Below are 22,293 nucleotides of genomic sequence, written 5' to 3' on the forward strand. Positions count from 1 at the left end.
CAGAGGTGAGACTGAGTGGCCTGTAGTTCCCTGGGTCTTCTTTTTTCCCCTTTTTAAAGATGGGGGCTATGTTTCCCCTTTTCCAGTCATTGGGAACTTCACCAGGTTGCCACGACTTTTGAAATATGATGGGTAGTGGCTTAGCAACTTCATCTGCCAGGTCCCTCAGGACCTGCGGATGGACCTCGTCTGGTCCCATGGACTTGTCCACCTTCAGGTTCTTAAGATGGTCTCGGACCTGATCTTCTCCTACAGTGGGCGGTTCTTCATTCTCCCAGTCCCTGCCTTTGCCTTCTGTGACTTGAGCTGTGCTGCTGGAGCTCTTGCCAGTGAAGACTGAGGCAAAGAAGTCAGCAACCCTCTGGAGTTTCTCCAGAGCCAGACCTATCCTCTGAGCTGCTTTTCCAGCCTAACCGCTTTTTCCAACTCAGTTCAAGCGTGTTTATAAAAAAACAATTGCTCTTAGTTGATCTGTCAGTCCTGCTTTTCAGAGAATCTGTACCAGTACCCCTGCCTCAGCCTGGGAACTAATGTGATGGTTTTTATGAACCTCTTGGCTTTTGCTTTATTGTTTTGAGACTCTCTCCCCACTTTTGTCTCTGTTTAATTCCATCATGTAATTACACCGTGTGGGAAAAGTGGCCTGAGTTAAGATCCTACAGGCTATTTATCTGAGGAATTTGTGTTTCAACTGCTGAAGCAGCTTTGTGCTGCCTGCAATATCTTTTAATGTTCCTGGAATTTACTGTGGTTTGAGGTTGTGTTTTGTTTCATTGCAAGGATATTCTGTTGGTTTTTTTTCCTACAAGTAAATCTGCTATAATTAAGTAACTGTGTGCTGCCACTATTCGTGGCACATATTTGTGGATGTACGTTTTTGTTTGTAGGCATAATAAATAAAAAGTTCTAGTAAATATTCAAGCAGGTTTTTTCAACAGCTAGGTTTCTTAGAGGAAACAATTCTTGAATATCAGAGTTATTTTAGAAACTCTTGAACAGGACAAAGACAAGGGCTTTTGTTTCGAATTTCTCAAAGAATTCTACTTCTTGGCCTTAACGGATTTATGTTCTGTCAAAGGCAAAAATGACCTTAGCTATTGGTCACTGTTGGGTCTTAATTGCCAGTGTGTTTTAATCTTCATTCTTTATACCCTGCAGTTAAAGCTATTCATAAAAATGTGGATCAGGAAGAGGAGAATCTATTAGAAAGCATCATTTTGGTTTATTTTAGTTTATACAAAGCTTGTTGATTTAATTTTTTTATTTCCCTTATTCTATTCTGTACTTCAAATTATTTATATGAAACCTTCCACATCCTCTTAAATCATTGGTTTATAAATAAAGAGGATGTTACTGGTCTATTTAAGCAAGTAAAAGATGAAGTTACAAAGACAGTTTTTTTCATGATTTGATATTGAGATAATTTATACTATTTTAGACATAGGATGCTAAAATGAAGATACCTACTGAAAAGATATATGAATGGCTTTAGATTTTTCTGATGTAATAGATAAGCATATATGCATGAAATTCTAGACACTTTCTTTTTTAACTCATTAGGACAGTGTTGTTTAGTAAGTTTAGTTAGTGCATTTTTAAGCTTTGTCTCTAGTTTCAGACATCAGCTTTTATTTCTGTGTTAAAATTTGTCTTGGTACGTTTTTCTTGTCACACTGCTTTTATTTTAGTGTTTTCCTGTACAAATAATAAACGTCCTTGATTTTTTTTTCTCTTCTATGTGTTTACTCATCTACTTCAAACTTTCCTTCTTTCTTCTCCCTTCTTCTTCAGTACTTACAATGCTTTTCTTGCTGTCCATGTTCTCTCTTCAAATGTTGGATGTAAATAAAACAAGATAGTGATGAAGGTTTGCAGGCTCACATAATTAAACGCATACAATATGCAGGCAGGTGACTTGCACATTGAGTGTTCTCTTTCTAGTCATGGAATATTATTCTTGCAGGTGGGCATTTTTAAGTCAGGATCCATTCTCCAAAGCATGATTGCTGTTGCAACTTGGTTCCTGTATAAGCTTGTACATTTTGGTGATTACTTACTACACGTATTGTCCCTTTTAAAAATGTTTGAGGCAAACATGATTCTGTAACTGGGAGAACTGTCCCAGCTAGAAGGGGAATATGTCTCTGTTTATTGAGGGAGGAAGGTTATCTTGGCAAAGAAAAGATTGGATGCAGATACTTTATGTTTTCTCCAACTTTTTTTTTTTATTTGTTTTCTTTGTGTTTTGAAGTCCTTTCTAATGTTTCATGTGGACACTCCAGAGAGTTTTATGTAAGACATCAGAATAAATGAACCTCAGAGATGTTATAGAAGTTCTGTCAAGGAACAGAGTTCTGTGTGTCGAGCTCCTTACAGAATTACTTACTTAATGATACTTGCTGTATTGTTTCGAGTTATCATAGAATAATTTGGGTTGGAAGGGATCTTTAACGGTCATCTAGTCCAACCCCTCTGCAATAAGCAGGGACACCTTCAAGTAGATCAGGTTGCTCAGAGCCCCATCCAACCTGACCTTGAATGTTTCCAGAGATGGGGCATTATAACTTCTAATAACCAGGAACAGAAACGTGAAGGAGGGAGGAGAGTTTACTATGTGTTTTCTAAAAAGCACCAACAATTGGCAGAAGGAGTGCAGAGCCGAATGGATTAAATGAAATTTGTCTTAGCTGTTTTTACTAGACTGGTCTTTAGATCACCTCTTCGTCATTGTACTAAGAATAATATGTTTGAGGCTTTTTTCAACTTCATACTTTTTTAAAAAAAATAAGGCTTAATGGAAATCTGTTTTTCAGGTTTAGCTCTTTTTAATGTAATTTCATTGTCAAACTTTGGCAGGCAACTTCCAAGAGACTACAAACAACTGAGCCTGAAGCCTGTCTCTAACTTGCATTTTAAATGGATGAAAATACTTGATATCATGCTGCATCAAATCTTCCAGTCTTCCATAGTCTAAAGCTTTGGCCTCTGTTTATAGAGTAGACTTGTGGTTTTTTTTTTACTGGATGTACATACAAGTCATTTAAAAACATAGTGAAACAAAATTGAGGATGAAGTGCCCAAACACAAAATGTTGGGTTTTTTTCAGTGTGAATTTTCTATTGCCTTTCACTCTGTCACTTGTTAATTTTAAACAAGAAAATAACTCGAGCTTTGATTTCATTTTACTTTGTGTAATGTTGCTAAATAAATAACATGAAGTACTATGTTTATCCTTAGAACATAATTTTTACTACAACTGTATTTTATGTTCTTTTCATTTATAGCTTGACACCTTTAGAAGTAATATTGATCTAGCTAAGGAAAGTGTGAATGATGAAGCAATTATAAACAACACATATAATCCGGAAGAAGAGAGTCCCAGATTTACAAAAAATAAACTGAGAGAGAAAGCCTCAATTGCAGAGAAAATAAACAATGATGTTGTTAGTGGAGAGCAGAACAAGCAACCAAAGTCTAACAAGAAGAAAAAGAAATCCTTGTTACAAGAACAATTTAATGAGGAGGAAAATTTATATGAAGCTGAATTGGAGAGTTTTGAGAAAAAGATTAATGATTTTCCAAAGAAGAAAACAAAAAGTAAATCACAAACAGGTGTACCTCATCAAGAAGATGACAGAAAGATTAAAAATTCCTTGACTGAAGCAAGAGATGTAGCTGAATTAGAAGAGGAAGAAGAGCTAATTCAAGCCTATCAGCTGCACGTGGCTGAGGATGAGGCAAATGCAATTAAAAAGAAAATAAGACTGAAACTTCAAGAACAGATGTCTGAATATACCTCCAGTGTTCAAAGCCATGAAGCTGTATTGAACAATGAAGTGGGTAAAAAGAAGAAAAAGAAGAAAGAACTGGCAGTTTTAAGTGAAGCCGAAACAAGGTACTATGATAAACTGTATACTGTGTGTCTGTGAATCTTAAGCGATTTTTTTGTTTCATTTTGTTTTAAGACAGGAGAAGCTTTATGATAAACTGTACATATTATCTAAGCGTTGAGCTGGATGATTTGTCATGAATTTTCAAAACACTGTTAAGATTAGTATTTAACTCACAGATTCTGTTTAACTTTTTTTTTTTAATATCCTTTGTTACTATCTGATGTTGATTTTCTGTGGAACTTGCTCTTAACTAATTTAAGATAATTTTGTGCATGGTTTTTGAATGATAAGTGGTGGCCCCGATCCAGCAGAAGAATATTGGCTTAGCTCTGTTCATACGAATGGTTCTGCAATTATCTGGAGACTAGGGGAAACTGAAGGGGAGTAAGAAATTAAAAAAAAAAAAGGCATGATGCTGGTGTTGGGGGTGTTGCCTTTTCGAGATACACAGATGAGGAGTTGCAGAACTAAAGAGGAAATGCCAAGTGGATGAATAATGGTAATAAGCAATTGCATCCATACGTGCAGTTGAATGCAGTTGCTGACTACTCCTTTCCATTGCAGTGCAATGTCCCTTTCTGAGCTACAGCATCATCCTGCAGAAGATGGCAATGAAAATCAGTCATTGGAAAAACTGTTTACATCAGAAGGACAGAAACTGGAGGAAAGTGTTGAAAAACAGAAACCTAAAACAAAGAAGGTTAAAAAGAAAACCAGAAAAGGTCTGCCAACAAAATGTTAGAATGTTGTGCTGCTTTGCTGTTTTATCCAAGCTTTTTTCTTTTCTTTTCCTTTATCCGTAGTGGTAGCACAGAAGTTGTTGAGCTGTTGAAGTTACTTATGTTTCCTTAGTTACTTAATAGTATTTTTGTTCTTCCAATTCTAAGACTTATTTGTGAGGAAGTTAATTTGATGTTTCAGTCTAAAATCTTGAGAATTCATTTACTGCAAATAGTTTTGAAATTGATAAATAGTTAAAAGGTGGGTTTTTTTTAAGCATAATGTATTAATATTATACTATATATGCCACCTTAACAGTGGTGGTATTACTTAGATGCATATTCTAGTTGTCTTTTTATTATTTTATAATTTTTATTTAATTTGTGCTATAAATTGTGTATCACCACTATTTTAACCTGGTGCTCAGTTCAAACATAAGGAATACTTTTTCATGCAACTCGGTCAAATTGGAGGATTAATTTCTCCATACATTGTGGAGGCCAAAATAAGAAATTAGTTTAAAAAAAATGGAGATTGCAGAAATTGATGAGGATTAGGTCTTTTCGTATCTGTTAAGTACAGTGGTTTCACTGTAACTTGTAAATGGGGAAGTTCTGAAAACAATGTTTGGTAAATTCAGGGAAAATGCACATGGAGAAAGCATCAGTTTTTGCTTATCTTGTTTTTTATGTTTTCCTTAAGAAAACAACCAAAAAAACCCACCTTACTATAGGCTATAGTCCTGAGCAGGATGTTGAGCTATGTGGATTTTAAGTCATTGTGGCACAGAAGAACCTATGTTAATTAAGAGGGAAACCTCTGATTTTAAATAAAAATATTCAATAGGAAAAGATTATATTTATTAATGTATATTCATGTGTACATGTTTAAAATGCTTCAAATTTGATCATTTTATTTTCAACTATTACATAAAGAACATGTTAAATATTATATTAGTATTGATTGCTAAGACAATACAGAGCATTTTTACTCCTTTAAGCTGTCGCTAGTAGAATATAGTAACCTCTATTTACGTTGTTCCTGTTTCTAGAAGAAAACACAGAAATTGCTGCAGAAAATGATGAGGAAATGAAGAATTCAGAAGTTTCAACTCAGTCTAAATTTGATTTTGATGATGATCTTGTGTTGGGAGTTTATATCCATCGATCTGATCGACTTAAAACTGATGTCCTGGTATCTCATCCCATGGTTAAAATCCATGTTGTTGATCAGAGAAATGGCTTATATGTCAAGAAGGATCATAGGTGACTTTTAATAAACTGTTTCTATTATAAATGATTACTATAAATACATATACTTTCCTAGAAAATCAAGTATGAAAATAGTGCTGAAATTTAAGCTTGCAAGATCGTTCATTAGTTTCTACATCTATGATAATGTGTATATACACCTACAGTAAATTTAGGGTGGTATTTTTCTTTTCTTTTTGGCACTTTTAAATGCTCTGCACAGCTGTATTGGTCTCAAGGTCCCTATGTTTACAGCACAGTTCATCCTGTATTCTTTTCAGAGAGAAAACTTCCTAAAGCTCAAAAATATGTAGAAGACAAAATTAGAATAAATAATCTATGTTAGAATAAATAAATTATTTATTAGAATAAATAATCTATCATCTTCTAGGATTCTATGATCTAAACTCTTGTAATAAATAGTGTCTGCCTTTTCCTTTTTATAAAAGAACTTTTAAAATCCTGAAGTGTTTAGTTCTTCGTATTTCCAATCACTTCATAGAATCATAGAATCATAGAATGGTTAGGGCTGGAAGGGACCTTCAAAGGTCATCTAGTCCAACCCCCCTGCAAGGAACAGGGACATCTCCAACTAGATCAGGTTGTTCAGGGCCTTGTCCAACCCGGCCTTGAACGTCTCCAGGGATGGAGCATCCACCACATCTCTGGGCAACCTGTTCCAGTGTTCTACAACTCTCATGGTAAAAAATTTTTTCCTAATATCCAATCTGAATCTACCTCCCTCTATTTTAAAACCATTACTTTTTGTCCTATCACAACAGGCCCTCCTGAACAGCCTCTAACTGTAACTTCAGTTACTTGTTTCTAGTGTCATTATGCGTAATTTTCCTGAAAACCAAATTTTAACAGTGTTTAAGCAGTAGACTCTACCATGATCATTATGCATAAATTTGGTAACAGTAACTTGATTGTTAGTATTTTGAACTTCAGCCTGTAGCCTTTCTATATACATTGCAAATTGTCTTAAACTTCGAGTGGTTTTGGAAATCAAAATCAAGCAATTGGTATTTTTTATGTTTTTTTGCTTTCAGTAATTGAAAATATTATTTTGAGTTGGTTTTTTTTAAGGTGCTATAATGATTATAACTTGTTTGGAAATTTTCAAACAGCAAGAGGAAAGTTTCGTCGTATTATGAACAAGACCAAATAGAGCACCTTCTTCCTATTATGACACAACCATATGACTTCAGGCAGTCTAAATCCACAGTTCCAGAGTGGGAAGAGCAAGTCATATTTAATGAGCGTTTTAGTTATTTTATTCAAAATACTGAAGAAAGCCCTCGGGTAATCCTGTTTTTTGAGGTAAGGTTAAATATTTTACATCGAAGTTATTCACGTGATGATTTTCTGTTTGTTTCCTCAATATTTGACTGATTCAGGTGGTTTATGGCAGTTATATTGGGTTAATAGCATAGCCCTAAGATAACAGAATTAAGTGGAGATACCAAAAAGTGGTATTGGTGATTGCTAATTACTAATAAACATTTTTGTAATAGCACCACGCACCCCCCCCCCCCATTTTGATAATAGTGAGGAGGACAAAGCTTTTTTATTAAATCAGCCATCAGTCCTCTGAGGAAGGCTGGCAAGATTGTCCAGATCAGGAGGAATGGGGTATAAAGAATTAAAACTTTTTCCTTTTCCACATTTTTGAAATCCGAAAAGAAGCTTAACTACCAGAAACTCAAAGATGGAGTTTGGCTGCTTATAGCAACACCTCTTTTCCCTTGTACCAATGAGCAAGCTATTGCATTGTTTTCCATTAACATTTTAGACACCTACTTCTCTTCTCCCATTCTTCACAAAGTAATTATTAATTTGTCCTCCAATACAATTATGTTTAAAGGAAAAATTGTAGGGTATGTGTTGAAGATGAGCTTGAGCTTAAGAATGTCAGTATTTGTAAGGAGAGATTCTGTAGTATTAACCTGAAAATGGGAACCTAGTACAATAAATACTTTTTTGTTCCTTGTTTTTTGTATGCCATTCATTTCTTGTTTTTTTATATTTCAAATAGATTGTGTGTACAGTATAACCTTATGTTTCTTTATATTCTGTGATACTCATAAATGAACACATTTATAGAATTAAGAGTTCTTAGTTGTGTAATGCAAAAGTAATTACATTTGTATGTCAAGATTCTTCATGGAAATCATGTTAATGTTGGGACCAAAAGTGTGGCTATTCTGAAACCATACTGTTTGACTTTCAGCATGGTTTATGAAATACCAATTTAAAGATAGCATGATTCCAAGTTTTTTTTGTATACCTGATAAACCTCCGGGAGTGTCTAAATATGAGAAAATTCTGGTGATTGACCAGAAAAATGAAGAATCTCGTGGACATCATCAGGAGTGTTCAAAGTGAGGTTAGACAGCACTTTGATTCATAGATTCATAGATTTCTAGGTTGGAAAAGACCTTAGAGATCATCGAGTCCAACCATCCCTAATCCCCATTAAACCATATCCCTAAGTAGTTCATCCACCCTATTCTTAAACACATCCAGGGATGGGGACTCAACCACCTCCCTGGGCAGCCTATTCCAGTGGCTGACAACCCTTTCAGAGAAGAAATACTTCCTAACATCCAACCTGAATCTCCCCTGACTAAGCTTATACCCATTTCCTCTTGTTCTATCACCCAACACTAATGTAAAGAGCCCTTCCCCTACCTTCCCACCATCTTTTCTCAAGTATTTGTAGGCTGTAATCAGGTCTCCCCTCAGCCTCCTCTTCTCCAGGCTAAACAGCCCCAACTCCCTCAGCCGCTCCTCATAAGTTTTATTTTCCAGCCCCTTGACCAGTTTAGTCGCCCTTCTTTGGACTCGCTCCAGGAGCTCAATATCTCTCTTAAAGCGAGGGGCCCAAAACTGGACACAATATTCCAGGTGCGGCCTCACCAGTGCCGAGTACAGGGGCAGGATCACTTCCCTATTCCTGCTGGTCACACTATTCTTGATACACGCCAGTATCCCATTGGCCTTTTTGGCCACCTGGGCACACTGCTGGCTCATATCAAGCCGGTAGTCAACCAAGACCCCCAGGTCCTTCTCCGCCAGGCAGCTCCCCAGCCACTCTTCCCCGAGCCTATAGTGATGCTTGGGGTTTCTACATCCCAAGTGAAGGACTCTGCACTTGGCCTTATTAAAGCTCATGCCATTGGCCTCAGCCCAACGATCCAGTCTGTTCAAATCCCTCTGAAGGGCCTCCCTACCCTCGAGCAGATCGACACAGCCTCCCAGCTTGGTGTCGTCCGCAAATTTACTGAGGGTACATTCAATCCCCTCATCCAGGTCATTGATAAAGATGTTAAACAGAACTGGACCCAGCACTGAGCCCTGGGGAACCCCACTGGTGACCGGCCTCCAGCCAGATTTAGCCCCATTTACCACCACTCTTTGGGCCTGGCCATCCAGCCAGTTTTTAACCCAAAGGAGGGTGTGCCTATCCAGGCCAGCAGTTATCAGTTTCTCCACCAGAACACTATGAGAAACTGTATCAAAGGCTTTACTGAGGTCCAGGAAAACTACATCCACAGCCCTTCCCTCGTCAACCAGGCGGGTCACCCTGTCATAGAAGGTGATCAGGTTTGATTGGCAAGACCTGCCTTTCATAAACCCATGTTGACTGGGCCTGATCACCCGGTTAACCTGTATGTGCTCATTAATAGCACTCAAGATAACCTGTTCCATGACTTTGCCCGAGCAACCTGATTTAGTGGAATATGCCCCAGGACATGGCAGCAGGGTTGGACTAGATGATCTCTGAAGGTCCCTTCGAACCCAAACCGTTCTATGATTGATTCTATGGCATAAGTGATAAAGCTGAGAAAGGAAAACTAACTTTTTGACTGCCCTTTTCCAGCTAGATGAACATACCGCTCATTTTGGCTGTCAGATTTGTGATCGGTGTGATTTGTGAACTATATAAGATTTATGAAAATTACATGTGAAGTTTTCTTTTTTTATTAAAACAGAAGGGAAGCAAGAATAGTCTTTTAAGGCTAGACTTACATTCTTTTTTTAAAGCAGGTCATGAATGATCATCAGTTAAATGCATAAGGATCTGTTATTTCTAGTTGTGTACTTGTGTGGAAGAAGTACTGGTTTTGGAATGCCTTAAAATTGAAATCTGCTTAATTCAGTGAATGTCATCTAGCATGTTTTCAGCAATATTTTATAATTACCAGGAAGTGTATGTTCATTAGAAATATATTTATATTCCTATCAATACTTTCAGATCCTTGATTTCCTAAGTATGGATGAAGTGAAGGCCAACTCTGATGTACGGATTCAGGAACGTGGTTTCCGAAAAATTTGTTGGGCATTTCTAAAGGTATTGCAAATGTTTAAATGAAGAAACAAAGCTTACGAATCTTTTTACTCAGTTATATAAAAGGCACTAACCCTACTAAGTGGGAAAACATTTTTTAATATTTTCAGGCAACGGATACAGAAAAATAAATCCTTGCTTGCTTGGCTGTTCTCTCCCTCTTCCTTCAACCCATAAATTCCGTAGTAACAAGCTTGACAGTAAAGAATATGTGTTTTTCAAGAAAGTGTAGAATGTGAAAGTATATTTTTTTGTTCATAAAATATAGAAGGAGTTTTCTTTGAGGGTTTGTGTGTTCTTGAGATTATTTCTGCAAAGAAAATGACAAATCCACTAATTTCTGTGCGTCACCTATTCTGTATTCTAGTGGCATTTTCAGTTGGCCAGTCTTTGGAAAGATTCCCTAGCCTAATTATAAAATGCCTGTCATTTTTAGTTGCAGAGTTTGAATTGCTGTAGCAATGAGATACAGGTAATTTAGCTGATGTCAGGTACCTTTTTACCTTTTTAGGAGGGGCTTGAATGTGCCAATTTGGCCTTTGAGAACTGACATGATATTACATACTTTAATTTACCTGAGGATTGTTCATTTACACCTGCCTCTGTGGATGGTAGATCTTGACAGCCATTGAGCAGTCCACAACATGAGAAATACAGGAGAGGATAATGGACTGCAGGTTTAGGAGAAGGGAGAGTGACCTACATATCATTCCATACAGAGTCTGTTCTCAACTTTTCCCAAGATGAAGCTACAGGGATCAGAGGTCTGGTGACCTGTGGTGTATAGCTGGTGGGAACTGTGTATCCCGGCATTCAGCACAACCTGCTCCTGGACAAGAGGAAGGATGACATTCCAACTCATAAACACAAATAAAATTGTGGCCTGTCCTTCATTCCTACTGCATCTGTCTGCGTTATCCTTTCATCTGTATCAGTGAAAGTAGAAATGTCCTGATCAACAGTGGTCAGTGTTAATAGCAGTAGATACCCACAGAATGAAAAGCATGAGCACTAATTTCTGCCTTATTCTTTAGTTCAATAGAGAAAACTCTATTTCCTCTGAAGTTGGAAAGATTGCTGCTTTGCTGTATCTTCTGCTCTGAGTCAAAGCCTTACCAATCCGCTTTGCTGCAGTGTATAAAGGAGGCAGATTTGGAAGAGGCTCTTTGTGGATTGACATTCCTTTGAGTTTTGGGTGATTCCAGCAAGTAGAAGATAAAAAAGAAAAATTAAAAAAAGCGGTACTGCAGAGATCTTCCCACATACAGCATATTACAGTTGATATTACTGTTGTGCATATGACGCATGTTTAAAAAACTAAGCTGCCATCTAAGCTTTAATTTTAGTGATTTAATCCTGTGGGTGTTTAATACTTGCTTAACTCATTACCACTTTTAGGCATAGTCTATTTCCCCAATGGGAAGTTGATTTCAGATTTTATACTGTAGTTGTTGAAGATACTAGAAATCATCAATTACTTTTATTACTTTTTTGTTCATGTAACGCGTTTTTTTCCTCTTTTTAATCACCCTTCCAGCTTGTAGGTGCGAATGGAGTTCTAAATGTTGATGGAAAACTCCGTCTGCAATTATATTACCCACCTCCAAGGACCAAGCCACATTCCAATGTTGTTGAGGTTTATGACTGGTGGGCAAAGTGTCCTAGAAATCGTTACCCATCAACTTTATATGTAACCATAAGAGGCATAAAACTGCCAGATCATGTAAGTTAAATATATAATATATAAATATATTTACAAATACGCAGATTTTTTTGTAAGAACTAGTAACTAGCTAGAATATTTGAGTGTGTGTGCATGGCATGTATATAAAAGCTGTGCTTACATGCAGTATATAAAGTGCTATAATAAGAACTTTGCATCTTAAGATAGGTGTTCCAAAGTCGGCCCTTCATCGCTATCTTTTAAAAATAGGTGTACTTTCTCATCTGCAACTTTGCATATCGTACCATTGACAGTCAGAAAACTTCCTTGAAGATCGATGTTTCTTCTCATTAGGAGAAATGTCATTTTAAGTCAGTGGACTCATGGAGGTGTGTAAATTCTGTAGGTGAGAGAAGATGTAAGTCACTTAACTCTGATTCTCTGCACCCTCAAGCTATAATGAGTTGTGTATTTTTCTCAAATGAAAACCCTTTTAGACAGGCTTACATTGGTATGTGTAAGGGATGTGTTCAAGATAAATACATCATTTATTGTTCTACAATGGTTCTACAATGCAAGTACAATATTATTGTTACATATGAATTTACAATTGTCGTAACTCTTCTGATCACTGTATACTGGGATGACATCTGCAAATCTCTTGCTCAGTCAGCTGGTGAGGTTGTTAGGAATTCTGTGTGCTTTGCTTGAGTGGCTGTGCTTTCCCTTTCTAGAAGCATTCTAAGCCTCTCTTTTCTGTGATCAGAATGTTTTCCTGGTATGTTTAGGTGCTATCACTGGTTTACAGCTCTCCCTACTTTACAGTCCTCTGTGGAGCTCAAGAGATTTGATGATTTTACATAGGCTTTGTGAGCTGTGCTTGACTTGGATCCATTGGCTACTGATACAGTTTTTTTCTTGCTCTGATAAATGCCAGATTTGCCGAGGCTGAGAATAAGCTCATAGATAAGAGCCATGGCATGATACAGTTTTCTATGCATAGATTTCTGCTTCCATTTAAGATCTGTTACAGATTTTGCTTAGTCTCTACCTTCTCCAGAAGGATGCAGATCCATGGGCTGGTAGTTATGAAAATGGATATAAAACAAGGCATCTTACATGGAAGTAGACATCTACATGTGGACAACTGATTTAAGCTCCTAAATTGGTTTCTACTTACACAGTAGGTGTCCAACCTCTCTTTTTCAGTCTGGCGACTGTCAGTCTGGAAGAAAACAGGAATTTTGCCCAATACCCAGAGGGACCTGGACAGGCTGGAGAGGTAGGCCTGTGAGAACCTTATGAAGTTCAACAAGGCCAAGGTCCTGCACATGGGTCGGGGCAATCCCGAGCCACAAGTACAGGCTGGGCGGAGAATGGATTAAGAGCAGCCCTGAGGAAAAGGACTTGGGAGTGTTGGTGGATGAGAAGCTCAACATGAGGCCCTGGAGAGGGACTTTTTACAAGGGCATGTAGTGATAGGACAAGGGGCAATGGATTTAAACTGAAAGAAGGGAGATTTAGATTGGATATAAGGAAGAAATTCTTCATTTTGAGAGTGGTGAGGCAGTGGAACAGGTTGCCCAGAGAAGTTGTGGATGCCCCATCCCTGGAGGTGTTCAAGGCAAGGTTGGATGAGGCTTTGGGCAACCTGGTGTAGTGGAGAGTTGTTGCGGAAGTTTTTTGGCTGCTACATGGGCTACTACAATAGAAAGCACCTGTGCCTCGTCAGGACAGGTGCTGTGAGTCACGTTGGTCAGCCGGAGACCACGTGACTCATGGATGGTTAAAGGCAGGGCACTCCCAAGAGGGAGTGGGGCAGTTCCCTCCTGGAGACTGGAGTGGTAGGGGTCCCTGGAGAGCAGTGTCTTGAAGCTCTCTGTTAGAAGCCTTTGATTGCGATATAGACCTTTGGAGTGAAATAAGACCTTCTGATATACGAGGGGAATCACAACAACCTTCTGGGTTGTGATTCCTGAAGAACGTGAGACCAGCGGTCTGCGACAATTGGTGACCCCGACGTGATTTGTTGGAACGGGAACTACTTGGACTGCAGAACGAAGTGTGGTAGAGCCCAGTGAAGCTCGAGAGCAGCAGGAGAGCTGCGAATTGATCAGCTTCGACTTAGACATCTGGAACGAGGTGAGCTGCTGGGAATGGAAAATGGGACAAAACTTTGTAAAGGAAAATCAGACCTTCACTTTCCTTAAATCTGCGGGAATGGCTGCGGGGGCCAATATAAGTAATGAAGATTTATATAATTTACTTAACTGGGCAGCGGGACACGAAGACTTGGTTAGCCTTACTTTCACCTTTAACCTAGAACTTTGGAAAAGGTTGGGATATAAGCTACTTTGTGAAGTAGTCCTTGGAAAAAAGGACTTAACTGATACTGACCTGCTGTGTACGTGGAGGGCCCTGGATAATATAATTCAAAAGGGGGTGGCAGAAAAGGAGGAAGATGAATTAACAGACTATGCATCAGCAAGCGAAGGGTATGAAGGAAACAACGAACTGTCTGAAGGAGGACTGGCCCCAGACAGCGTGGACAGCGAATTAGATGTATCCTCGCTGTTCACGGAGATCAATAAAGTTGCGGGGACTATGCAGGGACTCTGCCCCACCCTGCAGGAGATATTGGAGCGCCCCCCACCCTTTGCCCCAGCAGCCTCCCCTTCCTCCTCAGGATGTGTCACGCCTACGGCTCCGCCGCTTGATCTAATGGCCCCACCCCCAGCAACTTCATATCCAGCAACATATATGACACAGGTACGAGCCATGCAGCCAGCACTAGTGCGCCAGGCCGTGACAATGCTGTAAGGAGTATCCCAGCAGTTAATAGCTGTAGTGGAGATATTGCAGCAGGCCATGACCCCCCCTGCAGCAAAAGAGATTTTAGGAGAAACTTCCAAAGCAAGTGACAGCTCAGCTGGGGAGTTACCATCGGTTTCTCTACCAAGGGAAAAGTCGCTACAATCTGTCTGTTTATTGGAACCAGACCCCTTGGGAACCCCTACAGCGACAGTTCAACCTCGTGACCCAGTCCGTTTCTGGAACGAGGTAAAAATGAAAGCAATAGAGGCTGGGGACTGGGACTTGGTTCAAGTCTTGGGGTTACCAGTCAGTAATAAAAAATTATCCATGATGGAAATGGGGGGGAAGGCCGAGTGTATTCCCTGTGGAACTGGCCCTCCTGGGTTCTAACCAGCCCAATCAACACTTGGGCTGTTCATGGAAAGTCATACAGGATATACAAAAGGCAGTAGCACAATATGGGCCAAATTCCCCAGCAGTGACACAATTATTGCGATTGCTAAACCTAGAGATATTGGTGCCGTATGACTTTCAACATCTGGCTCAGGTTATGTTCCAGCCAGTTCAACGCTCCATTTTTATGAGCACTTGGAGGCAGTTGGCCGATCGTCAGGCACTACACAATATACAATTACCTCAAGGCGACCCATGCTATGCTGTTGGTACAGATGTCCTGATGGGAATGGGTCAAGTATTTAGCAATCCGGCAATACAAGCCCAATGGCATCCCCAAATTCTTGAGCAGGTCAAACAAATAGGGATGCAGGCCCTCATGCGCACCACAGAAATGGCGGAGCCCCAAGTAAGATACTCTACGATTAAACAAGGGAACAAGGAACCTTTTCTACAGTTTGTAGAAAGGTTGCAAGGGGCAATAGAAAAACAAATATATGACAGCAATCTACGGGCCCTATTGACAAAACAACTGGCAAGGGATAATGCCAACACTGATTGCCGAAGAGTTATTGAAGTACTGCCAGGGGACCCCTCTTTAGAGGAAATGGTCATTGCGTGTGCTAAGGTCGGGTCTGTAGAGCATGAAATGACTGTACTAGCCACCACCTTGATGGCCTCATATAATAAGAAACAGAAGTGTTATAAATGTGGAAAGATGGGCCATTTTGCAAAAAACTGTAGATCAAGGATTTACACCAACGGCCGGTCAAAAAATGACAAAAGAAGAACTAAGAAATATGTGACATACAGCCCTAGCAAGCTCTTTGCGGGAACAATACGGGAGCCGCAGACCAGTCCAGAAAAGAGCCCTGAGGGAATGTTACGACAACCCTTTGAAGGAATGTTATGGCAACTGCAGGTTAACCATCAGCAAAAGCAGCCAGAACAGCTAGGGTGGATGTATCCAACATCATCAGAACAATGGATATATCCACCGCCGACTTGGTATGATAAAAAAATATAAGAATCGCTTCCTCATGATCCTAGTCTTAAAGGTATCCGACACGGTGGCTGTACATGGGATCGGAACGTTAAGAACCCCTAAAGGTCATTAGATGTTTTTTCAAAAAAAGAGGGGGAATTGTTGCGGAAGTTTTCTGGCTGCTACATGGGCTACTACAATAGAAAGCACCTGTGCCTCGTCAGGACAGGTGCTGTGAGTCACGTTGGTCAGCCGGAGACCACGTGACTCATGGATGGTTAAAGGTGGGGCACTCCCAAGAGGGAGTGGGGCAGTTCCCTCCTGGAGACTGGAGTGGTAGGAGCCCCTGGAGAGCAGTGTCTTGAAGCTCTCTGTTAGAAGCCTTTGATTGCGGTATAGTCCTTTGGAGCGAAATAAGACCTTCTGATATACGAGGGGAATCACAACAACCTTCTGGGTTGTGATTCCTGAAGAACGTGAGACCAGCGGTCTGCGACAGAGAGTGTCCCTGCCCATGACAGGGAGGTTGGAACTAGATGATCTTTGAGGTCCCTTCCAACCCTAACCATTCTATGGTTCTATGATTCAGAAGTGTTTCTGAAGAGACTTGTCTTAGTGAAACCGATCAGAACTGCAGCCCGTGCTTAGTGGCCTCTGTGCTTCTCAGCCGTGCTGCTGCTAGGCTTCACAGCATTAAGGCTTCCTGTGTGTTCAGGCTTGGTGTAACTTTAAGGTAAAGTTCAGAAATGTACTTACAGAAGCTTGAAATGTACATACATTTTACCTACAAGTAAAATCAGAAGTGTGGTCTGTCCTCCTTTTTTCTTTGCACCACTTGAACGCTTGTTCAATATATAATGCTGGTAATATCTTTTGGTATCATGAGTGGATTTCGTTGCCAAAGTAGCACCTTGATTTGAAGGTGATAGGTAAACATCACTGGAACATGCTAAATGCCTTTTTTTTAATACAACACCTTTACCATATAGTAGAGTGTTACTAATTTTCACTGACCCCGGTAGCCAATAAAAATAGAAAAGTATCAATTATTTCAATATTCTTTAATACCATCTGATTGACACAACTTTGGAAGCTCAGCTTACTTTCTGACTTGCTGGTTACTTTCAATGAAATTCTTGCGATGCAATTTTCATGTATTAAGCTTTTTCCAGTCTTTTTATTTTTCAGATGTAAAAATACAATGCGTTTGAAGTTAAAAGTACCTTTTAATTTTTTCAGGTATTACACTGTTTGTTTTAAAAATATTTTTTCCTGACACTTAGTTTTGTTTGCCTTAAGGTTGCTCCTTCTTTCCGCTCTATGATAGCTGTTCAGCAGGAACAAAGTAGTGCAACACTGTGTGAGATCCAGAGAGAGGTTCCACATGAACCTTTTCCAGAGAAGAAGAAGGAGCTATTTAAATGGACAAGATTGCCTGGACAGGTGTAGTGTTTTTCTTTGATTCTTTTCCAAGAAAAATAATTTAAAGATATGCTATCTTTTTATATGATAAGAATATTAGGAAGCAAGTCATTCATTAGAGCAAATTTAAAAAAATGCTAAACAAAACACAAAGCATAACAAATTCTCAGAAACTGTAGAGGATGTTTAGCTTCTTACCAAATATGGTTGATTTAACCATTTTTTCCCAGAACAGTCAGGTATTTTTATCTCCAGAATTCTCTAGGAATTTGAAAGAGTAGGGCTAGCCAGGTAGTGGAAGAAAGACAGGAAATCAGTCCTCAGGTTTCAGCTTGATTGGAAATATGTTTTCTTGTTCAATTTTGTGTTTTTTTTTTTATTCCTTCAGTTAAAGTAATTTTTACAATATAACAGAATTATGAAGGAACTTTCATTGAAGAGCCTTGTTAAAAAGGTTCTTGCTGACTTTGTCCTAACTCCTAGATCACTGCGACTAATGGAAGTTAGCAATCACAAAAAGGGAGCATTTTTGCAACTATACATAGAATGTCAATTCAATGATTTCATATTTTTTCTGTAGAATGGCATTAGTGTGAGTTCATGGTTCTATAAGAATTCAGTAATATGATGTAAGATTTTTTTAACAAAGAATGTTGTTTTTTATTTTTGTTCCATTCTGTAGTCCTTGAATAGATCCTTTAAAAAAACCACTTAAATATACAGAGACTTAATCTTTTTTCTCAGTAATGTTTTAGATGAGTCTGATTTTACAACGGAAATTTTCTTACTTAAAATGGCTGGAAACCTAAAAGGTGTGTTTATGTTAACGTTCATTACTTTTCAGAAAGTTACTGTTCCCTAAATAAGTGCATAATGAAAACCAAAAGAAATATGATCCTAAGAATATGTGCCTGCCATTGTACAAAATTTAATAGCTCATTTATTGTTAGACTAGACTATGTACATAGTGAAAAACTTTAATAGCAACAACGATGTATTTTGTGATGTACTGTCTTGTGAAAAAGTTTTAGTACGGTTATCACGATGTGACATGTCTATTTGCCAAAGAATATTAAAGTAGATATACTTGTTTAAAACAGAATAATTGCTCAAAATTAGTATTTCCTTTTTATACATTAAAAAGATAATTTAGCTTTAATGATAAATCAGTAATTTAAAAGAACAACAATATATTTATCTCTGTCTCCATAGATCTAAATAGATGGATGACACAATATTTTTCCAAAATGTTCTATAGAATTATGAATTAATTGATATATGAATTGAATACTAAATTAATTGTATATGTGAATTGTAACTACATGACCTGTAAATAAAAAAAAAGTTTGTTCTGAGTTGAATTATTCACTCAAAGTTGTAATGTTTTATTTTTGAGAGAGGTTAAAAAGCACAAGATGGTTTACTTGTGTATATAGTTTCTAACACAATGTGTTTACTCTTAGTCTGAACAGCGGATATTCAATTATTTCATAAGTGGATGTATTTGTGCATTTTTAAATGCATATGAATCTGTTCATACTCATTTTTCATTCATAGAGGTCAATCAGGTTAGGTTGAATAATCACATAACTGCTTTGGATATTTTAATTCCTCTTAAACTTTGAATTTATTTCTGGAGAAAAAGCCCTTGGGTGAGAAAAAGGAAATATTGCGGGAGAGAGGAAGGGGGACTATAATACCTGTGCAATGTTTTGAAATGTTTCATCTTCAGTTATGTTTAAAAAAAAATCAGGAATTGAAATGCAGATGAGGAATGCCGAAGGTGATTCGGTAGACCAAAGGTTTGAGCGCTTCTAGTTTGTCATCCTAGTTCCCATTAAGTTACTGGAAGTTGTGCTCAGACTGCTTAAACAAGCTTGGCTTACAGTCTGACTCTGCAGCTTATGTTATTGACGATAGTCATCATTAAGCCCTTCTTAACATTAGTGAAATTATTTCAATTTTAAGTTTTCTGAAGTTTTTAAAACTTGCTGGTTGTCTGCAATGGACAGAAACAAGTAAGATTGAAGATTGATAAGATTGAATTTTTCTTTTAAATTCCCTTAAGATGTTAAGAGCTTTTGAAAACTTATGCATGACAAGAACTAAGAATGTGTTTTGAGCATTGGGTGGTTAATATCCATAACTGTGTAATCCTAATTCTTACCTGAAAAGCCAGACTTGCCGCATACCGAACAAGCATCTGTTTTCACTGCGAGGTGGAGACATGGGCTGTTTCTGCATTCGTTTCTCTCACGATGGGAAAACACTGGCAGCAGCATGTGCAGGAAGGAATGGCTATCCCATTGTTTGTAAGTTTAAAATATGCTTTGGATTGTTTTTCTTATAATTCATGTATTTGAAATCAAAGGGCAAAAGATATATTTTTAAACTGTGGGTTTTTTAGAGGTTGGTTTGTAAATTGTTCTGGGCATTAAAGGGCATTGAGGAAAATGCTCTTTCTGTGTGAACAGGGCTGGAACTGGCTTTTCATACATGGTAATGTATATGCAAGTTAATGGTATGGAATCACAGTATTTCTGTGCAGAGTTCTAACAAAAAAAAACAGTTCTCATGAGGAACATATTTTCCGATAATAAGGTTTTAAGCGAAATAACTTTTCCAACCCCCACCCCACATGCTTTTCTGTGTATGTTTTCCTCCTAACCTGTCATGAAAGTTAGATACCTGGAATACTGTCATCTCCAGACAGACTACTGGAGGCAGCTGTCTTCCACAGTCCAGTTCAGTTGGAACTACAAATATTACTCAAACTTAGGGCTGCTTCTTCACAGTAGCCTCAAGTGCATAGCTCTTAAGCCTTGCATAAGAATTTTGAGATTAAGAAGGAACAGTGTTTTAAGCATACACAAAGTAAATGTTTAAATGTTTAACAGCCAGTCTAGATTCCTTTATTACACAGTCCCACGAAATGATCTCTGTGTTAATGTACTTCGAAGATTGGTTGGGTAGCTTTCAAAATTAAAAAAAAAGAAAAAAAAAAAGGCAAAAAAAAAAAAGAAAAGTTATAATCCTAATCTGGCTCTGATAATTTAGAGCAAGTAGACCGTTTCTTAACCTTAAGACCTTTGTGGCATCCATGAACCACTAGATGGAAGTATACGCTTGTTGTCCATGCATATCTAGCAACTGTTTGTGTTCTCTGAAAATGAGAACATAAAGAAAATGAGTTGACTTATGCTAGCAGAAACTCAGTTTAAGACTAGATTAAACTTTGCATTAATAATTGCATGTAATTGATTGTAAATACTTACAAAATTTTTATTTTTCCATTTAAACCGCATTAGTGTATGAAATTCCTTCTGGACAGTTCCTGAGAGAGTTTTATGGTCACCTTAACATAGTGTATGATCTTTGTTGGTCAAAAGACGATCGATACCTTCTTACTGCGTCCTCTGATGGCACTGTCAGGTCAGTATGATGAAGGTGTTCTGGCAGGTAGCATCAGAAGCACAAAAAAAAAAGTGGTCCAATTTCATGTCTTACTACAAACTCTGCTATGATGTTGTAATTAAAGATTTGATTGCCGTGTGACTTACTCTATAATATTATATAAATTATGATTAAGTTAATCACTTATGCTGTATTTATTAATTTGGTTTCTGATGTTTATATATTTGAGACCAAAGCTTTTCCAGAAACTGCATTATCTAAATCTACAGTGCAGCAAGAAACCAAAAGGCTTTATGTTTCAAGAAGTGACCGAAATAGTTGGAACATTCTATCCCTGGAGAAATTGCAGTATTATGAATGCAGTATTAAGTTTGCAAATTTGAACATGAGTCAGGAAACTGAAAATTTAACATTCAAGTTATGTGTATAAATTGGCCACACTGCACATATATATGTATTTTTTTTTTTGTTTTGGACATTTATTTAAATAATTCAACTTAAATTGATGTAAATGAAATTCGATAGTAATACTTTGAGACTGAATGTGTACGAATGTGTACACGTTTTCCTTTACAATTTGAAAGTGTACTTCAACACAGTGTTAATGTTAAAATACTAATCTGTTCAAGGTTTAAAAGCAAAACCTTCAAAACTGTAGAAAAATATGAAAATACGGCTGTGACACTGCACAATTTTATACAAGCAACTTCACAGGTTTTTATAAGGCTTTTTTTATTAGCTCTTCAGATCACTATCTGTTGTTTCTGTTATGCAACTCAATAACGCTACAGGCAGTTGCATAATTAAAATGCCAGAAGAATTGTTAGATGATATATTGCATATGTGGAACTGTTTTGCTTTTTTTTTTGCTGCTTGTATGTACACATAAAAAGAGTATGTTGAGAACTTAGTCCATGTTTTTATTTTTTATTTGGAAGCGTATTAAATAAGATTTTTTTTTTATATTGAAGTAAATAAAAATTTCAGTCATTTATGTTACCTATAAGAAGGCCTAGCTGTTCCTCCATTCCCGGATTTGAGGCAGCAAGTTGAAACTGTAGTGGTCTGCTTCCTTTTCTGTGCACTACACATGAGTTGTCAGTTCCTGTATTTATTGTCTGTTGCCTTATCTCCTTAAAAAGTCTTATTTTAGGCAAGGCATTTCTTCGTATTGGGAGCGTTATGCTGTTGAAACATGGTAGAATTGAAGGGTGAGAACCAGAAGCCACTCCATGGCTTTAAAGTCATTATTGGTTTATTACCTGGATTGTGTCTCAGGCTGAGTTCTAAGGGAAATTTGGGAACTTAAGTGAATCCTCCTTTATACGGTGTTTTATATGTTACCCTTGAGCCTTCCCAAGCTTTAGTCCTACATTATTTGTAAG

General features: G+C 37.9%; 1 protein-coding gene across 1 annotated transcript in view; it reads left to right on the forward strand.

The window, feature by feature from the left end:
• Positions 1–22,293, forward strand: part of AHI1 (Abelson helper integration site 1) — a 103,505-nt gene that overhangs the window by 12,137 nt on the left and 69,075 nt on the right. The window contains exons 3-11 of the mRNA XM_086631959.1: positions 3,285–3,895; positions 4,458–4,615; positions 5,665–5,878; positions 6,994–7,186; positions 10,125–10,220; positions 11,755–11,940; positions 17,372–17,515; positions 19,674–19,806; positions 20,803–20,926. Coding sequence (XP_086488085.1) covers positions 3,285–3,895; positions 4,458–4,615; positions 5,665–5,878; positions 6,994–7,186; positions 10,125–10,220; positions 11,755–11,940; positions 17,372–17,515; positions 19,674–19,806; positions 20,803–20,926 — 1,859 coding nt within the window. The remainder of the gene's footprint in view (positions 1–3,284; positions 3,896–4,457; positions 4,616–5,664; positions 5,879–6,993; positions 7,187–10,124; positions 10,221–11,754; positions 11,941–17,371; positions 17,516–19,673; positions 19,807–20,802; positions 20,927–22,293) is intronic.

The sequence above is a fragment of the Tauraco erythrolophus genome, chromosome 2 (genome assembly GCF_009769465.1).
Source record: "Tauraco erythrolophus isolate bTauEry1 chromosome 2, bTauEry1.pri, whole genome shotgun sequence".
Classification (NCBI taxonomy): Eukaryota; Metazoa; Chordata; class Aves; order Musophagiformes; family Musophagidae; genus Tauraco; species Tauraco erythrolophus.